General features: G+C 35.2%; 2 protein-coding genes across 9 annotated transcripts; one reads left to right on the plus strand and one right to left on the minus strand.

Moving 5' to 3' along the window:
- The first annotated feature begins 1,770 nt into the window (after window positions 1–1,770).
- LOC108204455 (uncharacterized) lies at window positions 1,771–20,137 on the plus strand. Of its 7 annotated transcripts, none has more exons than XM_064085858.1 (18): window positions 1,771–1,936; window positions 2,136–2,209; window positions 5,404–5,772; window positions 6,981–7,184; window positions 8,405–8,581; window positions 8,709–8,968; window positions 9,131–9,247; window positions 9,434–9,523; window positions 10,670–10,768; window positions 10,840–10,926; window positions 11,571–11,679; window positions 11,851–12,151; window positions 13,072–13,195; window positions 13,319–13,338; window positions 13,704–13,860; window positions 18,779–19,067; window positions 19,187–19,274; window positions 19,357–20,137. In XM_064085858.1, exons 3-18 carry the CDS (start codon window positions 5,599–5,601, stop codon window positions 19,437–19,439), a joined length of 2,379 nt encoding a protein of 792 aa, XP_063941928.1. In that variant the 5' UTR covers window positions 1,771–1,936; window positions 2,136–2,209; window positions 5,404–5,598; the 3' UTR covers window positions 19,440–20,137. The 7 variants fall into 7 exon arrangements, with proteins under 7 accessions (XP_063941928.1, XP_063941927.1, XP_063941926.1 ...); XM_064085857.1 differs by lacking the exon at window positions 2,136–2,209 and adding an exon at window positions 2,894–3,168; XM_064085856.1 differs by lacking the exon at window positions 2,136–2,209.
- Window positions 20,138–20,502: 365 nt separating this feature from the next.
- Window positions 20,503–23,077, minus strand: LOC108209380 (metacaspase-2). Of its 2 annotated transcripts, XM_017380261.2 has the most exons (6): window positions 22,294–23,077; window positions 21,834–22,215; window positions 21,417–21,747; window positions 21,191–21,311; window positions 20,922–21,065; window positions 20,503–20,789 (listed from the first exon to the last, which is right to left on the minus strand). In XM_017380261.2, exons 1-6 carry the CDS (start codon window positions 22,993–22,995, stop codon window positions 20,730–20,732), a joined length of 1,740 nt encoding a protein of 579 aa, XP_017235750.1. In that variant the 5' UTR covers window positions 22,996–23,077; the 3' UTR covers window positions 20,503–20,729. The 2 variants fall into 2 exon arrangements, with proteins under 2 accessions (XP_017235750.1, XP_017235742.1); XM_017380253.2 differs by having other exon boundaries at window positions 21,834–23,071.
- Window positions 23,078–26,292: the final 3,215 nt, after the last annotated feature.

The following is a 26,292-nucleotide window of genomic DNA, read 5'->3' on the forward strand; positions in this document are numbered from 1 at the left end:
GTTCTCATTATTAATTTGTAATTGTCATAACATCTTATTAAACGTGTATGAGAGATAAAAAGGTTTCAAATTCATTGGTATATATAATAATATGCTAAATTGCATGAAGGAGTTTGTGGAAGTCCAGGTTGAACATGTGCCACCGTATTGGCTAGCCACCCACCGATTCTGCTTAAAACTAATCCACCGCGGCAACGCAAGAGAAGAAGTCACTTTACCCGATTAGCGGGCGATTTTGAACAAATTAAAATTCAACGATAACGCTCATCATTTTGATTTCATTTTCGTGTAAAGATTTAAGTAAGAATTCATCATTACTTTGTTTTAACCTTATAAATGGATTAATTATCAAAATTATCACTCAATTCGATAATATCAAGTAGATTTATCTCTTTATTAGGTCTAACTCGATCTACTTATTAAAATAAATTAATGAATCAATTAGATCCATCATTAAATTTATTCTAAATTTTTATAAAAAAATGTAACGGATGAATTATGTCATGTGATGCGGTGTGGTGTGGAATTTAATATATAAAGGCATAAAATCCGAACACGATTAAGATAACCCGATGATGGTTAGGGTATATCCTCTGATATATCGGGTCTTGTTCGACTTTAGATCATCTTGAGAATATCTAAAAACAGATACTCAATTAGCACATTGATTAGCACATTGTTATGGTTAGGGTATGCAATTGTAACCGCATTTTGCTTTATATAAATGATTTTCCGCAATAAACTCATTTAAGCATGACGATTACTCTGGTGTAACGTGTCAGTTTCTTTAATTGGTACTTCCTCCAACTATTCCGAAGCCCTCCACAAGATCTCCACACTTAACAAAGATTTTGTTTCTTTTTCTGCGATGAGTATTTTATGGACAACAAGTTTCAATAGTCAAGAGTATGGTTATTGTCTAAGATGGTAAGATTTCAAGATTTTGAGTTCCAATTTGATTTGCACCAATCTTTTCCCCCTCGCCTTCAACCTTGCTTATTGTATCTATGATACAAACTCATCTACGAGAATGCAGACCCTGATAAAAAAAAAATAAATACTGATAATCGAGAAATGTATAGGTAAGTCTCATGTGAAAAAGGCCATGGGATAAAATAATTTATTTATATTGTATCACACATTATTTTATTTATGGTGGAGGTCTCACTGCAGCTTATCTACTTGAAGGGTAGGGGCATGATCTACGTACATTTTATTCTTTTCCGACCCTACTTTAAGCCGGATATACTGAGCACGTTTGGTTTGTTTTAGTTTTTAGATACTCAATTAGCTGTAGTCATCTATACTATAATATAATAAGGCAATATAGGTATAATTGGTAGTCGTCCAAAATTTTGGTTTGGTCATTTTCATTTATAACTACAAGTATGCAACAAGTAGAGTTCTATTCCCCTTACATCATTAAACAGTTTCATACTCTTCAAATTACAAACACTTTGTCATGTACTACGAGATAAAAACTCCACCATTCCTTTTTTAAATATAATTTAATTAGTTAAATTTTCAGGAGTGAATATAATCAGCCAATCAATATAATTTAATAAAATTTTAATTCATTAATACTAAAACACTAATAAAATAATATTAAAATTTAAATTATAAATAATAATATACAATTATATAGTCGTCCGTGCAAAGCACGGGTTTAAGGCTAGTATTTGTAAAAAAAAAAACATAAAATCCAATTAGGCTGTTAACGAAAATAAACGCGTTTAATTAACGTGATGATAGTCTGCATACCCATTGACAGAAACAAAACATGTGTATAGATATTATCGACCTCCCTGTCGCTATATGTGGATTCCTTTATATTTGTCACTCTTTCCAACTTCTCCTTGTACATAAATTACACTATCACACAATCGCATCGTTCACTTCTCCGATTCATAAAATTTTCAAACGCTCCGATCCGTTGGTAATTTCTCGCCTCTATATCTATCGCTACCTTGTTACATGTTAATTAATTGTTGTTCATTCTAAGTATAATTGCAATTACTGAGGTGTTGTTGAAATCATATCATTCTCATATATATATATATTAATCTTTCACCTTCGTAATGTTATTCACTTCTGTTTCGGATCCGATAAATTTTAATTGGATGAAATATTGTTAGGATAATCAATTGCCAGAGTATCTAGTCACTAGACGAGTGTAATGTAAGGATCGTATTGTTTTTAATGAGCAGAGGTTAGTTATTCCGGTGTTAATTGCCTTTATGTTATGTTACTTTAACTATTATTGTGAATTAATTAGGTGTGTAGCTGATTTTACATTGATTGGATGCAATCTACTATCTATAATAGTTATGCAGCTTAAATAGTTTTAAATACTCTACATGTCATGGTGGATCAATGCTTCCGTCAAACAGACAATGTTGTTGGTGAATGACGAGACCTGACATATTCATTGAGCAGTTAGTATTCGGATTTCGGGGTTTATTAGGTTTACCTAGTGTCACTTTCATATTCACTAAAAATTGAATAGATGGTTAGGTAAGAATCTAACTAGTCTTGCTCTTACCAGGTAGATTTATTTCCTTCTTACTTTTTGGTTTAGTGATATCTGAGCCTCAAGTCTCACAAGTAGCAGCATTAGAAAATTAATTTTGTCAAATCAATTTATAAAACAAATTGTGAGGCATTTGTAATGTTCTCCAGATTTATTGTCGAATATTCATTAAAGTTTTGAGGCGTTTGTAATGTTATCCAGAGTTATTGTAGGACAGTGATTTCTTTGCATGATCTACTGTTTGGCATGTCATGTGAAATAGTCAAATTAAGGGATCATTTGGTTTATGAGATTTAAATTGGTTAATGGTAAGCAATTTATTAAGTAAAAAATTTGATGGTAATCATAATTCTTATGTTTTAGTGTTTCTTGGAGGGGATTAATGGGTTAGAATGGAAGCCTCATTTCCGTTAGATGGGATGAATCGTTCCATGATTACCCCGTGAAATACCAAATCATTCACACTACCATTGCCTTCAACAATCCAATCTTCCCTGACTCGACTATTGAAGATACAACCCAAAAGCATATGACTAGTTCATCCTTCATGTATTGTGGGTATAGAAACGTTTTAGAAGAATCTTGAAGAGGAAATACAGGAGTCACGGAACTCCGCTAAAAAGAGGATGACATAAGAGGTCAACATAGTCTCTTCACACTTTACTTTTCAATGTTAATAGGTAATACTTTGTGATTTGAACTCATTGTTATTCTAGCAGGTTGTATGGCAATTTTTCACTGGTTAATATGTGTTAGGCAACACAATCAACTCAGTTACAAAATCCAAATGATTGATTTGTGGAATTTCTAATATATTAATTATAGTTTGTGAATTATGAGTTGATGTTGAGATTGTAAGTAGGACGGTGATGTAGGACAATGGGTCAAAAAAGCCCAAAAACAAAGTATTTGGGAATAATATAGAAGTTTTGTTTTGATTTGAGATGATATGCTTTAATTATCTATTAGTTATTAGAAGTTGATTAGTCCTAGGAAAGTACTTAGGTTTATTATATATAGGGATATTAGTTTGTAATCTATTAAGAATTTTGTTATTAGATGAAGACATCTTTGTTTTTTTACTCTCAAGAGAGGAGCATCATCAAACCCTAATCAGCCCCCCATAGGCCCATACCCCCACCAAGAGCCATTAGTATGTCTGAAGGTATGAAGAAATTAGACTGTAGTCAGCGTGGTCTCTCAGATACCCTGATATACTTGTCGAGTTGAGCCATGGGGCTGCCCAAGATTATGTGCATGTCACAATAAATTAAGAATAAAAATGACCATCTGCTTTATCAAAATGGGTCCCGGGTTGAATTATCAAAGTATTTGCCTCGACAACTTTTTGTGGGGGTACCCCTCTGCCTCTTGGTCCTCTCCAGTTCAGCCCTACGCGAAGACCGCTGCAATTAATTTTTTGTGTTTGTTAGATTCTGAAATGCAGGAACAGAGGGAATAGGGTCTCTGCCTCTCCTCGTGATGAAAAATTCGGGCCGGGACACTGCTGCCAAAAAGAAGAAGCTACAAGTAATCTGGGTCATGGAGATGAACTTGAGATTAACGATTCCAATGAAAATTACGAGGAAAAAAATCACTTTGTCGGTATGGAGGAATTTCATCATTTAAACATTGAGGACGAGGTTTGAGTTTGGCTGGCGAGTAAGGTTTGGCACAACAATCAACAGGATTAATATTTTATTAGTTGAGAATTAGAGTTTTAATTTTTGTGTTAGTTATGGATTTAATAGGGAGGATTTTGAGTAATTTATGATATTTTAGTTTTAGTTTAGGAATTATTAGTTTACGTTGGGATTATTTACAGGAAGTCATTATTATGTTTAAAGGCTTGAAGAAATGAGATTGTATTGTGTTTACAAAAGTGTCAATAGTTTGAATTCAGTCTACTTCTACTTAGACTATTATAAGTATGACATACATACATATTATCACTATATATGAGGCCACTAAAATATGCTGTGGTTGTCCCTGCCTAATAGCTATTATTAGGTTGGACTCTTATTTTATGGTACAAAGTATTTTGTAGGCTGTGAGATCTATAGAAACCTACCAGAAGGAATCTTAACGCAGAAGCTTTATATAAACTCTAGTATGCATCAAACCAATCAATCAGTGTCACTAGAATACCTTGCTACATTGCTTTCAGTAGCTTGGAGGCAGTTGCTAAGGTCTTATGCTCTACCAACCTAAAGGTAGCTTTGAGGCTCCTTTGTTTTAGCATCATAAGCACTTATGATTTTTGTTAGGATCACATTGCTGCATGCCTTTCAGTTCTACCTTTTCAGCTCTACCATCTCATTGTAAGATATCTTATTTTGTAGGAAGTGTTGGCTATAACTTTGATTTGTGCATTATAAATGCGAAGCTTTAGGGCATAGCGCCTCATGTTCTTCAATTTCAGTAGTTTACGGAGTGAAATGTCGACATCTCACACGCTTTTATGGGAAAGAAATGATTCTGGGGTCATTAGGTTACTTAACCAAGTTGTCTAACGTATAAATATGTTTTTAGGGAGATTTTTGTATATTTATGGGCATGTCAGGCAACAATTAGCAGTTTATAATAATGGCAACTTTTGAATCATCCTCTCTATATCTCTATGACATTATATCTCCATATATACATTATCTTACTTGCGCCTAGCTCATTCTCTTGTTAAATCAATCTATAAAGACAAATAACTAATTGTTTGAACTCTTGTTGAAGATGTAGGTTGTATGCATGCTTCATATCAACTCTTCTTATATGTCGTCACTTTAAGACTGGAAATCTGTTCATGAAGCATATCATTGTATATACGAGTAACTTGATAATGGGATTGCTCAATGATTTTTTTGTCTTTATCATTGCAGGTTATACAGATTTTTTGTTATGGAAGTACTAAATTATATACTCTGGCAGCCAGCACATGAATTACATTAGTAGTGGGTTAGATGTGGTGAAAATGATTTCAGAATTTTCATTATCAAGGAGATGGGGGAGAGGCGAGACAGTATTGGATTTATAAACAAGTGGCTCCTATCTCTGCACCCTGTGATCTAGACTTCATGCAAAATCCATTAGCAGTTCCGAAGGTTTCCTTAAAAGACGCCTCAAATTGTAAAGATCTAAAAGGCGAGTATGATCTGGAGGGTTTGATTGCACGGAAAGCATCACAGATTTTATGGGCTCATGGAAAACTTTCTGAACCTATTCCTAATGGTTTCTATTCTATTCTTTTGGTGAGCACATTTTTTAATTTAAATATGCATCTACAATCAACTTCTTAACTTCTCTTATTAAATGTAACCCACTTTTATGAGGCTAAAATTGCACATCATAAACCACTAGTTCACTATAAATCGCTAATTATACAATTGAATATTGTCTTTCTTCCAACCAATATTTCAACTTTCAAGTTTCTGCAGTATTTTTGCCATTGACTTGTATCCAAATTTCATTCACTATTAATTTGTGTACTCTATACTGTGACCAAGAGCGAAGAATACTAGGCACAGCTGAAAATATATAATCACACAGTTTTAAAAAATTGGAGTAGATAACCCTTTTAGTACCAAAGAATAAAAACTAAAAACTGGAGTATGCGGCAGGACAATTCTATCACAGTAAAGCATATAAATTACTTTCTAGACCTAATTTTATAATAATTAAAACAAGAATATGAGAGATTCTCAGCAAGCCTATTACTCATTACCTCTGTCTTACCCATATTAACAGCATCCCCTTCGAGTTTCAAATTTAAGTATTTAGAACAGGATTATGCTTTGTACAGCAGTCACATGTTTTAGTGAGGATCTGGTGACAAACATTTGTGTAAACTAGCAAGTTTTGACACTCCTTGCTAACTGCAACTGAATCTATTTGCCTCTCGACTGATTTGTTTACCATGTTCTATCTCATAATTTTCACATTGACATTGAACGGTTGATTAACTGATTTTTAGCCATGTAATCCCATGTGATGACACCAAAAGTCTATCCATAATTGCATTCACTCTATCGCCATGAATTTTTTTAAGGATCCTCATTTCTCTATGATTTACTTGGAGCAATTATTGCTCAATAATATTTCAAATTTTCAATACAATATTCCTCTAATTGCCTCTGACAGAGTGTAATCTCTTAAAATTCTGACATATTTCCTTAGTGCCTGACTATTTAATCTATCTATTTATTCCCCACTGCTGCCTCCTGTGGGAGTCCGGGCCGTGTCTTAGTCCCAGTGTGGCTGATTATCCGAAAAGACCAGCTAAGCATCATTGGCTTGGTCAGAATTTACCTGACCAACTACTTAATTCTATGCAGGCTCATGCCGCTCATCGAGCGCGCTTTTACGCTTTTGATCATATATTGGTTCTTAATGTTCAATTTTATGCTTATGAGTTGGGATCGACAGTACGATAAATGATTCCATTTAAAATATTATGCAGGAAAAGGGACTCAAGGAGCTTTTCGACATGATACCTTCACTTGATGAGCTATATGCTATGGATCTGAAGGGTATTGCACTCGATGTTGTTATTGTCGATTTGCGTAAAGATAAGAAGCTTTCTATGTTAAAGCAGCTGACTCTGACTCTGGTTAAAGGATTACGCTCAAATCCAGTAGCAGTGATAAAAAAGATAGCTGGATTGGTGTGTTTCCCAGTCATGTATATCTAACACATCTATACTACTGTTTAGTATTATATTGGGTCTTTATCAGTTGGATTGACACGTCAATTGACCCACCCTTATTTATTCATTTATTATTGACCCTCTTTCATCATATGTGCACCTGCACTATATAATAAATCGTAAATGTGCCTTTACCACTCGATACAAATTGTTCTGAAATTAGACACTCATAGAAAACGGTTGTATTTAATTTGTCAGAGATATGGAAGGTTGATATGTATGGATATGTTCTTGAAGCATAACTGGATTGGTGAAATATGACATAGTAAATCGATAGCAGCCTTAGTTTGTATTTTTGTCAAATTGAAGATTGTCTGAATGATTCTGGAGTATTTGGTTTGGCATAAATAGTTCTAAAACACCAACTTTAATTGATTATACTCTCTAAAAATTGAATAAACTCCAATATGGTAAAGTACTAGTTTAAGACCATATTGATAACAAAATCGTAGACTATTAACTTGATAAACTTATGATAGGAGACCTCGTAATTAGTGTAAAACTTATGATCAATTTCCTAGGAAGCCATCTTAAGTTTACCTAGTGTTCTTCTGTGAGTCATTGAATTTGAGCTTGCAGTTTATACTTTATACTTACCCACACTGATTGCAATCTTCCACTTCCTTGCTATTAAAACATTATAAAATTTTCGAAAGAGACTTAGAACTCTGTTGTACTTCCTAATTTAGATTATCTTTGTGTGGCAGTGTTTAGGAGATCTATTAGCAACTAAAAGTTTGAACTTCACGTAAGGATCTCATCCCAATCATGCATTGTGGATAATTAGATGAGAGTAAAAATATCACTAATTTTAATTCATCTCGAATTTATTAATTTTACTTATACTAATCACATAACACAAATTTAAATTTTATTGGTGATCGATTAATTCTACAAAAGAGGGTTTCTATTCACCAGATATATCAGATATGAGGGGGGTTTTCCCAGTCATCTGTGAGCACATTGAATATTGATAGATGATGATTCCAGACTCCTGCGTTTCTTTAGTTGTATGTTGGCGAAGATCGTGTGTTTTTTCGTTTTATGTTTTTTATGTAATTTTTACTGCATGATAAATTATATTCTAGCGATCTTTATATTGTATTTACAATATCCACATCAACGAAATGTTATGCTAACTATTCTTTCTTTGCCCTTGACCAACTTTCTATTTACAGGTTGCTGATTGTTGCAAACCCTATAATATGAAAGATGCAATGTTAGAAGGATCAGATGCTTTGGAGAGTCAAGGTATTCATATGCTGGGACAAATGAGGCATGGTTCTTGTCATCCTCGTGCAATCTTGTTTAAAGTCCTTGCAGATGCTGCAGGGATTGATAGCATGCTTGTTGCTGTAAGTACATCTTTGTTAGCAAAATGATGTTTGGTATGTTGTTTTCCATATTGGCTAATCACTTACCTATGTCGAGGCTAATTTTTGCTCATTAACTTTTTACACTTTTTTTTTTAAATATATTTAGGGTTTACCTCGGGAAGGCGTAATGGAGAGAACAGACTCATATAAGCATATGTCTGTGTTAGTTGTGTTAGATTCTGTGGAAACACTTGTTGACCTTGTTCGTCATCCGGGTCAACTAATACCATGTTCGACTAAAGCCATACTTATGTGTCATATTTTTGTTGCTGGAGGAAGTGACTCTCCAGAGAATGATTCATGTGATTCGCCTCTTGAACCCTCCAGTCCCCTTTGTAACTTGTTAGACCTTGGTGATCTTGAAAGGTAAGAGGATGCAGTATATTTGTTCTTAATTTAAGAAGAAAGGACCCCTACTGTTTAACTGCTTTCTACTAGATATGTTTTAAGAAGCAGAAGTGTCTTGTTTTTCTTAAAGCTATTGACCGTGTCATATCTCTTATGTGGTCTAGTTCCTTATGTCTGCAGTACCGAGTATGATGAGAGCCCTCAGGATTTATATCAGCGTAGGCTAGAAGCAGCAGTGGCCATATCTGGTTCATCTATGAACAGAAGGTCGAGAACAATGATGAAGGAACAACTTAAGTAATGATACCTATACCTTCATCCTTAAGTTTGACACAAGAAGCCAACTTGCTTGTTGAATTTTTTGTATGCCATCAATTTTTTTTGGCCTTTTCCTTTTCACCTGTTTTTCAAATTTCAGTTTTTACAGGTTTAGGGTGGTCTTATTGAGTGTAACATTTTGAACTTTACTCTCGTATGTTCCAGCTTATCTCATAGCGAACCTTACGTACCAAATACATTCTGGGTGCGCAGCGGGAAGAATGTTATTGCAGAGCAAAGGACAGCTACCTCAAGGTTTTATTAACATATTTCTGTCTAGTTCATATCTCTTCTGCAATATTATTTAGCTTCTTCATTCATCAGGGTGTATGAGGCAATACTTTGTACAATTTTTTCTATTTTCAGATTTTTATTTTATCTCTCTTACTTGAGGCTAGCAGTGGAATAGTTCTGTCGGAAAATAGAAATTCCGAATCATTTAAGGAGTGATAATTATTTGGCCATAATTTCATCTGAATAATGGGGAAGGTGTACAAAGTAGAATCTTGTAATTTTCATACTACCTAACTATTTTATCTTTTGACGTGCATTAATTAGAATATCCACGTCCATACAAATTCCTGGAAAAGGAATGAAAAGCAACGGAAATTTTCATTTGACTTAAAAATGGGAAATATTCATATGTACTTTTTGTTGACCCTTAATCATTTCTCTTCTGTTAACTACTCACCCTGTATTTGATAGCAAATATCCATATAGTTACATGATGTACATAATGCATAACGCTCAATGTATTGTTTTTTTTCACAGTTCAAACCTACGGTTCATGAGTGTCCAACCATCTATCTAAATTCCATACTGTGCAGCATAGAATATAAGTATTTTCAAGTGAATTATCGAAATTTTGGTGTATGGCTGGCATGGGTATACCTGTAAAGTGCACATACCTACAGATCTGTGAGCTTTTCTTTTATAAAAAACATGATTACCATGTTTCTAATTCCAAATTTATGAGAAGTTTAAGCTTTTACCTGTACTTAGCAGCTTTTAATATCCTACTTTGTGTTGGAAAATCTTGTGCTTATTCCCACATTACTTAGTAATATTTGCTTCCAGTATAAAAGAGGTTCACTTAATAGCCACCGAGAAGTATTATTGCCGTCGTCTTCGAATTTTCATTAGCTGTAGATAATTATATGTTCACAATAAAATAAGTGTCTATGTGCTTTTCTCACTTGATATGGATAATAGTTGGACACTTATTCCATACTTGTATTTGTTATGCTCCACTTTATGCAGAAAATCTCTTTGCTGTCAAACCACCTGTTTTATTAATTAATTGATTCTTTTAAACCACCTTATTTATCAATTACTTAATTAATTAATTTTTTATTACTTAATTGTTTTTTCTGTTATTCATTGTTGGTCTCTCTCTACTAGTGCATCTAGTCCAGATCCAGATACTCACATGCAAGCACGCGGTAGATCTAATCTTGGCCGTCATGCAGATCCACTTTTGAATTTTGGAGAAGCATCGAGGTTCTCTATTCAATTTTAGTTTTATTACATCTACTTCTTATATTTTATACATCTTGCATCTACTTCAACAGGTCTACTGGTGCCTCACCCACAGAATTTCGTAGAAGACGACGGCGCTCTATTAGTATGATTCCCGAAATCAGTGATGATATTGTAAGGTTGGTGCAAATCTACCATTATTGCTGTTAGGGTTCTTTTTGTCTTTCTTTTTTTTGCAATGTCATAGCTAGGATACATGTGATGCAAAACCTTTAGTTTCTTGATATTAGTTACTTTTACTTAAGGTTCTCAGGTGTTGACATGTTGCTTACTTCAGAGATATTTAACTTTTTGTAATCGGTCTGTTTTGAAGTGGCTGGTTTGGGCTAATTATAGAGCATTACACAACTAACATATATTTTGAATCCACCTCAATACACAACTAACATATATTCCAAATATAGTTTTTAGTCTTTTAATGTTGAAGCTGCTTGTAGACATAGTCTATGAGTGATCATCCATACTAATGCAGAGAAAGAAGTTTACGCCTCAGTTTCCGGTAAATTTTATAAAACCTGTGTCTTTCTCGATTTCATTTTACTTCTTAGATTTTTATATATTTTGTTATAATTAATATGGATTAGATTACTTCTTAGAATCTTTTATATTTATCTATAAAGAGACTATTGGTTTGTACCAAAATTCGCAAGACATTCATTGTTGTCATCCTTTAATTTGATTTATACCGGAAGCAGTCAACTGTTTGTGGGTAATATTTGATTGAAAAATGTTTCTCACATGTTCCTCGTGACTTTCCATGTAGAGTTGTGCGAGCAATGACTGAGACCATAAAGAACCTTCCCAAGGACGTTGATGCACTAAGTAGTTCTTCTGCTGGTGAAGATCACAACCACCCTGATCTGCAAGTAAATGTGTGTAACAAATTGTTTCTTTTTTAAGAGAGTACACGAAATAAGAATGTTTTATGTCTTAATGCAACATAGTAATAATTTGTTAGATATCTTATATGATTGCATTTTTTGTCACTGAGTTGTTTTTTGTTTAAGAGTGTTTTTCGTGTATATGAGTTTCATCATTTTCAGGTTTCTGATTTCCATCAAGATGAGCGTGACAAGTTTTCTGGTGAAAGTTTTGCAGCTTATACTCTTCAAAAGAAAAAAAGTAGTTATCAGAAAGCAATTTCATTGCCTTCATCTCCGCATAAATTTAGTTCCCATGATTCTGAAAGGAGTGGAGCCATAGAGTATGTGAGAAGTGCTGACATGATCTCGACTTGGAATCATGTCATAAGATCATCAGAGATTTTAAATAAGCCTTTATTACCATATCCAGAATGGAATATTGATTTTTCTGAGTTAACAGTCGGGCCTCGTGTAGGAATAGGTATGTTTTTTGAATTATAAACTATGGTTCTGTTAGGTGTGATCTTGTCAAACTGGTACAAGTATGTGTACAAGGATTCCATCCATATCAATGAAATAGAAGAAAGTGTAATAAATTAGATTGCATAATCTCTCGCAGATTAAAATGAATTTTATGGCTGCTTCAATTTATTGTCCCCTTTATCTTTTCCTTGAATTTAATAGTAATTAGCTTACATTGTCTTACCTAAAATTTGAACCCTTAAGTTTTAATCTTAGCTTTCCCTCGCAATACCAAATTGTTTTAAGACATTCCATGCATTATATGTTTGCTTGTTACAGTTTTTAGGTTGCTTTGGAATGGTTTTTTTGAAGAAGAGAATTGATATTTTTCTTGGTTTATCTTTTAAATTTAGTTTAGTTGTATTTGTAAAAACTTAAATAAATATTGTTATGAATATATTTGCAATTGCTCTTATAATTGTTAAAATGTTGCTAACATATTGAAACCCAGGAAGCTAAACACACCAACTTTTGTACTTTGTAGGACCAACATGCATGTAAGATATAACAGAATTCTTATCCACAGGATATACCGAAAAAGCAATATAGCAGCATAGATAGGAATAGTTTGTACACATTTGGTTATTATCTGAATAATAGCTGCAAATCCCATATCTGTCCAGGCAGCCTAAAAGCATGAGTCTGTGGTAAAGAACAGGACTATTTACAAGCTCAGACATACACACACAAAAAAATGTTTAGTACTAAGAGCCATACGTAATGGCTTTTGGTATGGATTTATACAGAAATAACTTATTTATATGAGACCTCATATGTTCTTATATTATTATTTTATCTTAGCCAAGTAGGGCCACATAGTTCCATTTATACGAATATTCTATTTTAGGTTTGAACTTTTTAAACTATATTTTCTTACAGGTTTCTTCGGGGAAGTTTTTCGTGGCCATTGGAATGGGACAGAGGTTGCAATTAAAGTTCTCCTCGAGCAAGAGCTAACTGTTGATAATATTGAAGATTTCTGCAACGAGATATCCATATTGAGGCATGTTACTATTGTATTATTATTGTCTTGTGTACAATATAATTTTGGTCAATTACAATTGTATATTGACCACCTTACCTTCTCGTTTTCTATTCGTCGGCTAACTTCTGTTTTGTTCTTCAGCCGTCTGCGCCACCCAAATGGTAATCAACTTAACTTTAGTGGACTTGGGTAAACTTTCTATCATATTGTTGGTTGCCCAAAGATTTTGTGCTAAAATTTGTTGTGAAATAAAATTATCCATCCATCCAAGGGTGAGAATTTGCTGCCTATTATCTGTGTCCTTAATATGAAGTTTGAAGTCAACACTGATTGCCCATTTTTAGACTAAACTTGACCAATTTGGGGCATTCATATAAGTTATACTCTCACTTTAAGCCCTTGGAAAAAGAAAACCTGACCTTGTTTTGTTGTTTAGGATGCAGCGAGTGATTTCTTACTTTCCATATGTGTAATGGCCTTCAATTTTTTTATTTAGTTCTAAAGTAAGAAATTTCTTTACTTTCAGTTATTTCATTTCTTGGTGCTTGCACAATGCCTCCTCGCTTGTCCTTGATCACTGAATTTATGGAAATGGGATCCCTATATTATTTGATCCATGTTAGTGGACAGAAAAAGAGACTTAGCTGGCGCAGGAAACTCAAAATGATGTGTGATATATGCAGGTCTGTTGTATCAATTTTTATGTCACTTCTGATTGTAATATTGCACTTATGCCTTTCAAGCCGATCAATTGCAGTTAATGTACCTGCACTTAGGGTGTCAGTCTGTCACACCACTTGGAATACTCGACTTTATAAATGCCATTTGCTAATTAAAATTTTATATTGCGTTACACTTTGTGTATATCCCTCAAATCAGTGGGACGGCGTTAGGGTATTATTAGAATTATATTATTTCAAGAACCCATGCTCATAATCTGACCCATAACAGTTCCAATAGCATTTTCTTCAAAACAGATATAAGGCCCTTTTTCTTTGTAAAGCTCGTATGTTGCAATGACCTGTTTTGACGGAGGAAACAAAAGCTTTTGTTCATTGCTCAACCTCTTCCTCTAACATGCTTGAATTTCAAACATCACCATGCCCCCTCCCACTCCCACTGCACTAAGGGGGCCTCAATTTCTTAGAAGCAACTGCTTCTTTCTTCTTCCCAAATACTCAATTCACCAATCAAGAACCTCTTTGGAAACATTCAATCAATTGAAAATGATTCAAAATACCTAATTACTCAAATTGAGCTTAATTATGGCTACTTTTATGATATTTCTGTTGTTGTCATTGTATCTATCAATTAGAAGGCCTATATCAATTCCAATTTTGTTGCAAATTATGCAATTCTCTCATCTTTTTGGTGTTCTTCTGAAACTTTCACTCAACCTGTAAAAACTTTAGTCTACCGGCAACAGAGGATAGTTACAATTCTGAGATTGGTAGATTACAAAATTGTTGATTATAACATTTTACTGATGTTACTGGACTGATTAGAGAATTGGTACTACGTGATTGGTCAATTCCAAGTATTTTCAATTGTGATGTAACTGAAAATAATCTATTGTATTTCAATCTATAACCTTATCATTTATATTATAAAGTATATAGGTTTATTAGATGAGTAAAGCTAGAGAACCTGAAATTCTCCTAAATGACGTGGCGATATGTTAGTATAGGATGTTTTAATTGGTTAAATTATTGTATATGCGCGCGGGGGGGGGGGGGGGGGGGGGGGGGGGGGGGGGGTGTCTATTATATTTAAGAGTCATAGCCAATTAAGTCATGAGGTGGCAATTGGAATTTATTTTGGAATGAATTTGGGTGCTCTAACATTTTTCTTATTAGATTGGATCCGAGACTGTGAGAGCTAGAAGTCAGATGTATGGATTTTGATTATCAAGGTGTTATAGTGTTGGACAAATATATATAATTAGAATAGAAACTAGAAACCAGTGGTTACACGGTTATATATAGTGATTGTTCAGTTTTTTTAATTGAATAAATACGTATATACAAGTCAACCTCAATCATCACCACAACCGTTGATTTCGGCCACCATCAATGATTTAGCCCGTTATCGAATTCTGATGATACATGGCAAGTAGGGGGCATTAATTGATGTATTCAAAAAATTATACTGACAAGTGCATAGATTTAGTCGAAAACTGCATAGATCAAGAAGAATGGTGAGCTCGCCAGAGAGATAGAGAAGAGATATGGTCTCCGAAAAAGAGAAGAAAGGTCGTCGGAGTGACGAGAAAGGTCGGAGTCGAGGAAGGGATGGGGTGGGGAGAGCGAGCAACGGGGGCTGGGGGGGCGCCTGTGGGGTGGGACAGAGGGACTGGTGGCACTGGTCGAAGTGACATGGGTGACAACGGGTGTGGGGCTGGTGGTGGATCAGAAAGGAGTTGATAGTTGACGGAGTTTGGTCTGGTAGCGGATTGATATGTTAATGGTAATCACTAAATATAACTTCAGTAATCAATGATGTTTCTAATTTCTATTAAATATTTGTTTTTATTTGATCATTTGCCTATTTATATATATAGGGGCTTACTCCACTACAAACTAACTTAAACTAAAAACTAGAAACCAGTGATTGGAACAGTTATATTTAATGATTATTCAGTTTTATCTGAGCCCCATCCCCACCCAGCCCCAACCCCACCCCAGCCTTCCTTCGATCACTATCATGATTTTCGTTTACAGCCATTAATTCCGGCCTAGAAATCAGTGATCGGAACAGTTACATTTAGTGATTATTCAGTTTTATCTCATCCCCACCCCAGCCCCAGCCGCAGCCCCCTTCTTCCTTCGTTCAGTGTCATCTCTGATTATCATCATTATGTCAGACGCAAATCTCGAGGCAAAGCTCTGGCAGATCGGATGGCTAATCTAGCTGCTATGGCGACAACAATGGCTTTTCGATTCAGCGGCGATTTCAGGGTTCTCAGATTTTGGAGAAAGAGAAGGAGAAGGTAGGCAACAAGAAAAACGAAGAGGGTTGGGGTTGGGGTGGGTGGCAGCGAGCTGGCGGTGGTGATGGTTGCAGCGTGGCATGGGTGGTGGCGGTGGTTACAGCGTCGGGGGTGGCTGATTGCAGGGAGGGTGGGTGGCTGGTGATCACAGTGAGGGTTTGGGGTTGTTTAGTGATCATGTACAAATAATTAGTGATTGTTTTTAGTTTTTAGGCTTATATTGGTTTGTATTTGATCATCTCCCTATATAGGGATAGGATCAAATAAAAACTTTTTTAAGTTACAGACTTACAAACTTTTTTTTGAATTTTTTAATTCTCCCATCGTGTTAATCCTTAGTTATAGAAAGTATCAATGTTGAAAATTCTTGAAAAAAGATTTTAATTTTTAGAAATAACGCATAAATAAATCGTGCATTCAACACATTTGTAACTGGGGTTCAACATCGGGTGTAGAACACTAATTATCATTGTGTTGAATATATCTATAAAGATGCTTAAACTATACTTCTGGGGTTTGGGTAGGGTCTAGAAACTTAAATATTAGTTATATAATACGTTTAACTTACTTTTTACGTTGAAAAACTAGTTTATGTACTTCTGCAACGCAATTTTAGTCGATGTTCAACAATATATTTTAAAAAAATGTTGAACTCAAATTATATGTGTTGGAACTTATAAAGTTTGTAAGTTTGTATATATATATATATATATATATATATATATATATATATATATATATATATATATATATATATATATAGTCTTACTCTAATAGGATCCTCCTTATCCTACAAACTAGAAACTATCACTAAATATCTAAGTGAATATCACTAAATTTTCAAATAACCACCCCCTCCATGTTGGCCTCAATTATTTATATCACCACCAAATCCAACCCCCCGCCCCCACCGCCACTTCCATTCCACCCCCATCTCCACCTGCACCTTCGTCCTCACCTCCACCTCGGTCATCCTCACCTCCAGTATCGTCTACCCAACTTAATGCCGATTTCAATTCCAGATCTTTGCCAAAAACTGCCGGACAGAGCTAAAAGCTCCTTCCATGTCCACCACCTCCATCTCCACCTTCACCTCCACTATCTCCACCACTACAACCACCACTTGAATCGGCAACTAGAGCAGATCTGTAGATTCTGAGCAGTTTCAGGAACAGATCTGGAGATTCTGGGCAGTTACGCAAGTTTTCACTAATTCCTGCCACACATATCACTAAATTCTAAAGAGAATATCACTAAATTATACTGAGAATATCACTAAACTGAATTGGTTTCTAGTTTTTATTTTAAGGGTGGTTTATATATATATATATATATATATATATATATATATATATATATATATATATGTATGTATGTATGTATGTATATGTATATATATGTATGTGTGTATAATTTGGTAAGTGATCAAATAGAAACCCAACACCAAATAAAAACTAGAAACTCCTTATTTTATACCCATCCATCTCACTTTTCCGCACCCACCCACCCGCCCGCCCGCCCCACACCAGTACAACTTCATTCTGTCATTTTCATAGCCATCTAATCCAATCCTGCACATCACACTATCTTCTTATCCATGTCGTTGACTGCCACCGCCCATCACTCATTTCCCACAACCATCGCAATCTTCGGGCCCCTCTCATCCTCCTTTCTCACCTACCTATCTTTTATCCACTTTTCTCCACACGTATTAATCACTGTGAGTTTTGATTCTAAGTTCTAGCATCGTCCTTCATTAAAGATGGAGATGAGAGTCAGATAGAAAATAATGATATAATAGTCTATATATGTATGTATGTGATTATTACAACACATGTTAGTGATTTTTGTAGCATAAATCGGTGATTGAAGTATGAATCTGGCCATTATAAATAATACATGAAAGTAATGACTTTTATGTGAGATGTTGATCACAAGTCATTGATAATAGCTACAATTAATGGTGGTAGTCGGTCAGTGATCACTGGTGGTGGACTGGTGCTGATGATTGAAGATCCATTTGTATGTATATATTTATTTAATTAATGAAACTGAATAATCACTAAATATTATTGTCATAATCACTTGTTTCTTGTTTCTAGTGGAGCAAGCCCCTATACATATTTCTCAGTATGAAAAACATCTACTGCAAATTGGGAAGATAGTATTGAAAGACCTATTTTATCGTTGGACCATATAATATTTACTAATGGTGTAAAGTGTTTTTAACAGAAACATGCAAAGTGAAATAAAAATTGGAGTTTCAGTATAGCAGGTGGTGTTTGTTAAATTTAATAGAGCATGTGGTCTGGTACCCTAATGATGGTATTACTAAGTGCACTATACTCTTTTAACCCCTAAAGACGTTTCCTTATATACCTTGTTATATGCACAAAATTCAAATTGCTAGCATGTGCACACTCAGGACATGAACAAACACTTTGTATAGATGTATGCATATGAGGTTTGACAGTGCTAAGAGTCATCCTCCACCCTCTGCTAGCATGACTGATGATGCTATCTAGTAGTTCGTTAAGATTTCCAGTAATTTACAGCCCCTTTTTATGCATGATGAAAAATTAATCAAGTGTTTTTTACTGTTGATGTGCAAGGGGTCTGATGTGCATACACCGGATGAAAGTAGCTCACCGTGATTTGAAAAGTGCGAATTGCTTAGTGAGTAGATACTGGACAGTCAAGATCTGCGATTTCGGGCTCTCACGTGTACTAACCACGACGCCTATGAGAGATTCTTCGTCTGCAGGAACTCCTGAATGGATGGCCCCAGAACTCATTCGCAATGAACCATTTACAGAGAAATGCGATATATTTAGCCTTGGTGTCATAATATGGGAGCTATATACACTTAATAGACCATGGAAAGGTGTACCATCAGCTCAAGTGAGTGTTTTATATATACTTATCTTTTTGACTGATAAAGAGACAGATATGGAAGTGGAAGACTATTATAATTGTGAATGAAAGTCTAAGCTTGATTATATTTGGTATCTGCCATACAGGTAATATATACAGTTGCTCACGATGGATTGAGATTAGAAATTCCTGACGGTCCCTTGGGGGAGCTAATTGCTGGTCAGCTGTTTAACAGTACTCTTTTGCCTTTCATCGTACCTGTAAACATTATAAATTGTAATCTGGGAATGTTTTTAATAGTATGATAATCTGACAGATTGTTGGGCTGAGCCAGATCAACGACCTAGCTGTGAAGAAGTTTTCTCACGTTTATGTAGATGCGAAAATACACAAAGTTGAGTTGATCTTAACAAGTTCTGTTATAGGGCTGTGAAAATACACAAAGTTGAGTTGATTTAAACAAGTTCTGTCAAGGGCTGGTATAAAGACCGAAAAGAGTACCGAAAAACATCTGATGGATTTTACTACCAGCCAGTTTTAACCGTAGGCCAACTGCCAGCAAAGTGTTGGTCAAAGTTACATTGGAAGGTACTGTGGTTTAATCATTGTAATTTTATGCCCATCCAATTGCAAGCAGTTTCAGCTATATGAGCCGCAGCAAGTTGACTACCAACATTCCGGAAGAATCTAACTGGATGTTAATGGTGTTCTAGCTTTAATTCAACCACATGTACAATAGCATTTTGGTTGCCGTCACTAAACATACAAGCGTAAACAATAGTTTGGAAGAATATTCAGATCATAATCGAAGGGGGCAGGGAGAGCGAGTTCAAATGAGGTTTAGTTTCCCGATACTAGAAGCATCCTATATTTGTGTGAGAAGGAAATGCTACTTTGCTGCACCTTGTCCAAATGGTAAACCCAACCCCAACCACCCCCCCCCCCCCCCCAAAACCCCAACTGTAGAGCCTAGGTACACTTTTGCAATGAACAATTATGTATGTTAAATCCATAAGCTAAGTAGCTAACTTGACTGACATTAACTAATGATGTATTCTGTAGTTTGCATGTCCCTCATAAAGAAAACTTGTCTGCCATATATGTATAGAATATATGTGCGTATTTTAGTTGAATCTGATCGATTACAGGATTAGATCACGAGTATAACAAATGAGATCAGCCCACTTGCCGCTTGTGCACTTGTCAAGATGCCAGCCTAACTTCCCGAGCCAGGGTGGAGAACATAAAATCACTATTATGGTGCAATCTACTAAACTTTAGACAACACATCAATGCAGATATATCTTGTATCTGTGGAGTCATTCTTGAATTTGTTCTAGCTTGGTACGATAAAATAGTTATTATCTCGTTAACAGAATCAGGCTGTGTCGGCGAAATCAAAGATAAATCAATGCTTTGTAAATTTCAAAGCAACATTGCCAGAACCTTAAACCAGTTGCTCTATAAAAAAAATCCTTATTGGTGCTTATATTTGTACTGCTATTACGGGTGGTGGTGATGATTTGTTTACACCAGATGGAAAAGCAGAGCAATACTAGTTGAATCATGAATGCAACTGAATGTCGCCTTAATATTCATGATGGAACTGAAAGACAGTTTGGACATGCTACGGACCTAGCTTACAAAAACCAGATGGAAACCTTACATTTGCCTTTCTTATATGGTTGTTTACATGATCAAAGGTTTCGAGTGAATGTCAAATTTTTCTGTTGACGATATCTGAGGCTCCTGCAAAAGTCAGAAGAAGCATATATATTAGAATCAGCAATCCGATATTAGCATTAAGAGGAGCTGCAGAGAGACGGTAAGATCAAAATTACAGTGTATTAAACTGCGCAATGAATATAGATGTCTGGTTACCTGTGGTGGTTGGTCCCTTTGTTGAACCTGAGTGATAGTGGTCCTCATAGAATTGAGTAAGCTTCCGTATGTTATGTTGGGTTGTTTCCTTAGTGCATGAATGAAGCTGTAAGTTAAAGCTCCAGTAGATTTCCCAGTGAAAGCCTGCAGAATACAAGTTTTGCTATAGTACTTCACTAGTTTCAAATGAGTAACCTTCTATTATCACATGTATGTTTGATAATAGTGTCATCCAGAGGATCGAAGAAGATGAAGAAGTGGGATCTTACAGTTGTGTCTCCAGACTTCTGATGATCAGTACAAGAGCTAATGGAGATGGCGATTCCCCCGCTTGTTCCTTTATAAGCCGCGTATTGTATTCTCTGATCTACCCATCTACTTGTTCCTTTGCTGCAGCATTATAAATGCAAACTTAGTAAAAGTCTTTTAGAACTTCGATAGTAGTATCAAAATATGTTTATAAGTGTGTCAGGTGATGAAGAACATGCTACGGACCTGTCGGTTTTAGACAAAAAAGGGAGATCCAGGACAGTTCCACTGAAACAGCAGTCAATGATGCCATGAAGCTTGGCTCCAGGAGGCAGAGGTCGAACAATTGTAGCATTGATTTCGTCATCTGTTATCTTACCAGCAGTCTGATAATCAACAGGGCATAACACTTCGTCAAAGCCATCAATTTCATCTCCATCAAAATCGCGTTCTTTTGAGCCATGGCCTGTGTAGTAGAAAACCAGTGAATCTCCTGGTTGACAGCTTTCAACCAGCCATTTTAAGGCCCTAAAGATGTTGATCCTTGTCGGTATCCGGGATGGATCCTCTTCGTCTTCTGCAGTATGTCACAATTGATATTAAGACATTATGGATATCTAATCTCAGCGAATTTTCAAGGGGATTGAATCAAACCATATATACCTGTGAGGAGAAAGATGGATGCTTCTGGAAATTTCAGATTGTTGACAAGAAAGTCTTTTATAGACCTGGCATCACTACTGCTTGCTTCAAGGTAGTTCTTTTGTCCGAGGTAGCTCACGCCGCATACCACTGCCTTCTTCCTTCCGTAGGCTGGTTGTGCATTTGATGTATGTGCTGTTACTTGTTGGATATGAGATGAAGTTACTGTAAGTCCTGGTTGTTGCTGATTGTATCCGTTGGGCCTAGCTTGAGGAGGAGGTTGTGGTGGTGATCCCTCTTGATTGTGCGAGAACTGTTGATTATTATTGCCATTCATTGGACTTGATTGAGCTTGTGATTCTGCGCGTGAAGGTTGTCGTTGATAAGAACCATTATTGGGTACCTGAGGTCGTGTCACATGTGATACGGATTGTGGTTGAGGTGTGCGTAAAGGATGCTGATAATAACCATGACTATATACCTGTGGTGAAGTTTGCAACTGTTCTTGGTAATAATCATCCAAAGGAGGTGTTTCTTGTTCATCATAACCATTGTTGTTGTCATGGACTGGGCGATGTGATGCTTGAGGAATTGGTTGATTTTGATAGTGGTAATCCTCCTCTTCCATCGGCATTGGTGATGGTTGTTGATAGTAACCATTATAAGCCGGGCGACGAGGGCCCTGTGGCTGTGGTGGTCGATAGATATTGTTCACTTTTATCATTGGACGAGGCTGTGGTTGATAATAGTCATTATTATAAGGTGGATAGGATGGTCTGCGCGGTGGTGGTTGTTGATAGAAGTTAGGACGCATTGGACGAGGTGCTACTTGTGGTGGCGGTTGATAACTATGTCTGTTAGGTCTGACGAGATGAAAAGGTCCTTGTCTTGGAGGTGGAGGGTGCTCAATATAATCATCGTCAGAGGCTTGAGGAGACCATGGTTGTTGGTAATAACCATGGCCATTTGCCCCGCCAGGAGGACCTCGTGGTGCTGGTCTCCGGGGAGGTGGATATTGATAGCCATTTTGTTGAGGTCCATTACCAGCATACTGTCTGGCAATAGGAGGGCCGCCATAGCTGTTGATATTGCCACATACAGGACACTCTATCCCTCTTCGCGCCTCAAAGGGCACTCTAATTTCCGCTCTGCAGAAATTGCAGAGCTTTATCATGCTTGCCATCGCTCTCAAGGTACAGCTCTAGCAAGAGTTTGTTTTAATGTTGTTTGTGAGTAGTAGTAAATCTATTTTCTTATTGCAATATATACTGCAGATTGTGTCACTATTCTCCGCTACCTGATAAAAGAAAATTTTAATTCATGTCCCTCCATGCATTAGGCATCTTTTTGCCAACCTAGCAATTTTTTAGAACAATGATTGACCTATGGCTTAACTCGTATTCTGAAGTCTGAATCGTCAAGTAAAATTCTTTATGGCTTTGGCTCTCGTTTTCAAGCCATCAGAACAAATATATCAGATATATTCGATCAACAAAACTAGGTAGTGTATGAAGAACCAGGTTCAGTCTCTGTAGTACTTTTGATTCTTTACTTTTCTCCGAGTGGACAGCATTTTTGGACATTTGGCCACACTAAGCTTTTATAGATAATGAAAGAAAAGATGCATGAAATTATATACCACTAACTAAATTAATTGTGTCACGCATGTGATCATTCGTGACCTAGATGGATTGAACAGTTGCTGAAACTGGGATTGAACACCAGTAACTCTCCTGCCTATCAAAAGCTATTGCAGTTTCGTATCAGTGTTGCCTCTAGTAAGAGTCCTGTACCCGTCTAGATCTTTCCTGCAGAACATATTCAGTTCTTAGTAATTTACGACTTAAATAAAGTGATCTATACAAATATTCATTAGTACGCCAATTTTATTGCTAGATCTTCTGTAAAACTGATATAACTTTTTTAAGTATAGGAGAAGAGAAGGGAAGGTGTGAATCAAACACCTTTAACCGTCCAGACACTTCTTGATTCTCAAGTAAAGTTTGATTGATAGAAGACAATATTCTCCTCTGATTTATTCTCTGATATCAGGCAAAGTATGTGATTATGAAGAACCTGATTCACCTACAGTTTAGTGTCTGCCCAGTTGCATGGACTTTAAGATAGAGTTGGTACAGCGTTTGGAGATTTTTTTATGTCTTTTTAATTGTGATGGAAAGCCGCCTGAATTCCCTTGCAATAGAAGGACCTCTCTGGTCTATCATATCAAGGTTTATATTATAAAAGTAGCATCTTTTTAATCATGTTTTCGACATAGATGGATGGTCTTGCCAGGGTACGCCCTGTGACTTAATAGTCTGTTTTACAAGTCTTTAAGCTACAGATATATTATGCAAGTCAATAACCGTTCCACTAGGCATGCTATTCGACCACAGTTTTGAGAGGTCTAACAATGGTCTTTACTGAATTCCTGATCGATTATCATTCCAGCTGTCTTGAAACAATTGTGAACCCCAAAATTTATTGTTGTTTTTTCACCATGGGAGGTAATTCTACAAATTTTTTTGAAGGGTATTGTGTCCAGTCCCTGTGGAAAGAAGGTGCTGAAAATATGAAATGCTCAGCCAGGAAACGTCTCAGTACTCAATCGACACCACCAAAACATCCATTGAGCCTGAACTTTTGGTATCGGAGAAATAGTTCACAGTACTAGCTGAAGAACCCTTTTGGATTTTCTGATCCATTTTAAGTAGCTGGTTGTGGAAATTTGTATCTGAACATACTGTTATCTTCCACATTTGTGAGCACGTAATGTCACTGATAAGTTGATTCATCTTACATTGCTTGCTTATGACACTGTCATTGATCAACCAGGTTTTAAAAATCGTGGATTAGAATCCGTTTCACCTACCGATTTCGGATTTATAGAAATTCTTTTCAATAAATCATGAATTTTTAATCAAATCGAAATGTGATCGATAATGATAAGATACTTTTTCAAATTAATGGAAAACTAATCATGATTTTTTTAATAAGTTCCTTGATCATTGGTCAATTTGACTATTGAAAGTGAAAAGTCGACAATTAAAAAAGACGGAGGTTGATATATAATATAACATATATGATTTTTATGAAAATTTTTGAATTTTAAATTCTTTAATTTTTAATTTTTAAATTTTAAATATTAAAAACAGAAATTACCTTTTTAGTTTCCAATATATTGAAAGAAAATTTGTAATGAGTTGCAAAAATTGTATCATCAAGACTATCATTTTTACAGTTTCGAATTTATTGGAAAGAATTTTCTAAAATCACAGGAAAGACAAAACAAAAAAAAATCTATAAAAAAGGAAAATCTCAAATGGTAAAAACAATTATTTTGATAAATCGAAACTACTTTTTTTAACTTTGTTTTGGATTTTAAATATGAAAAATAAAATTTATCTTTGTTTAATTTCAAATATGTTGGAAGTAAGTTTGTAATGATTTGGAAAGAATATCCTCTTAGTTTCGGATGTATTGGAAAGAATTTTTACGGCTTTGATTTATTTTCCTAACTCTTTTAAATTTTAAATATGAAAAGTTTTAAATATGTTGGAAAAAAACTTTTAATACATCGGAGAGTTCGTATTGAAAAGTCAAGATGATCCTTTTTCATTTTTGAATATTTTGGATGAAATAGTTAATACGGTGGAAAAAAAAATACGGACAATATCTACTAGACGGATGTATTTAAATGGTGGAAAATTATTTTCAGAAACTGAAACTACCTTTTTTTTTTATTCAGAATTTTAACTATAAGAATAACAATGCGCAAAATGATCCATTAAAAATCTTAAAATATTTTAAATGATGTGAAATAGAAAAAATTATACATATAATGACTAATTCATAATTTAATATTGTGACTAGTACATCATGATATGATATTTATTTATTTTTGAATTTGTTATAAAATATCGATGTCAAGTGCCGCTTTTTAATTAGGTTTCAAAATATTTTTGGGATGAAATGGATACTTACTTATTTAAATATCCTATGTGAGAATTTAATAACATATAAGTTAAAAGTAAGTATACTTATCATATAATTAGTGTCCTGAAAAATAGGAATCGGATTTCAATATAAATACAAAATAAGAATTATTCAAAAATTAATTAAATTATTAATAAAATAAATCAAATTTTAATTAATTTAACGAATTGCAAAACATGAATAACAGTATCAATCACCCATTAATAACAGAGTTTTATAACAATACATGTAATATTATAAATGATGATGTTTATATAGTATGGTTGCTAAAGTATGGATGGGCCCTGAGCCCCATGCCTCACATGGCTGTTGTATTACATCTACATCTCAAGTTCTCAACACTTCTAATAGTACAAGACACATTCGGATGTCCCATCATCTGTCAACACTTCTAGCAAATCAACCACTTGTTTATATCACCAGTTAACCTCTAAAAATCCTTTTACTAAGTTACTTAATATATGTTCGAATCACCCACTCAGTT

The sequence above is a fragment of the Daucus carota genome, chromosome 1, assembly GCF_001625215.2.
Source record: "Daucus carota subsp. sativus chromosome 1, DH1 v3.0, whole genome shotgun sequence".
Lineage (NCBI taxonomy): Eukaryota > Viridiplantae > Streptophyta > Magnoliopsida > Apiales > Apiaceae > Daucus > Daucus carota.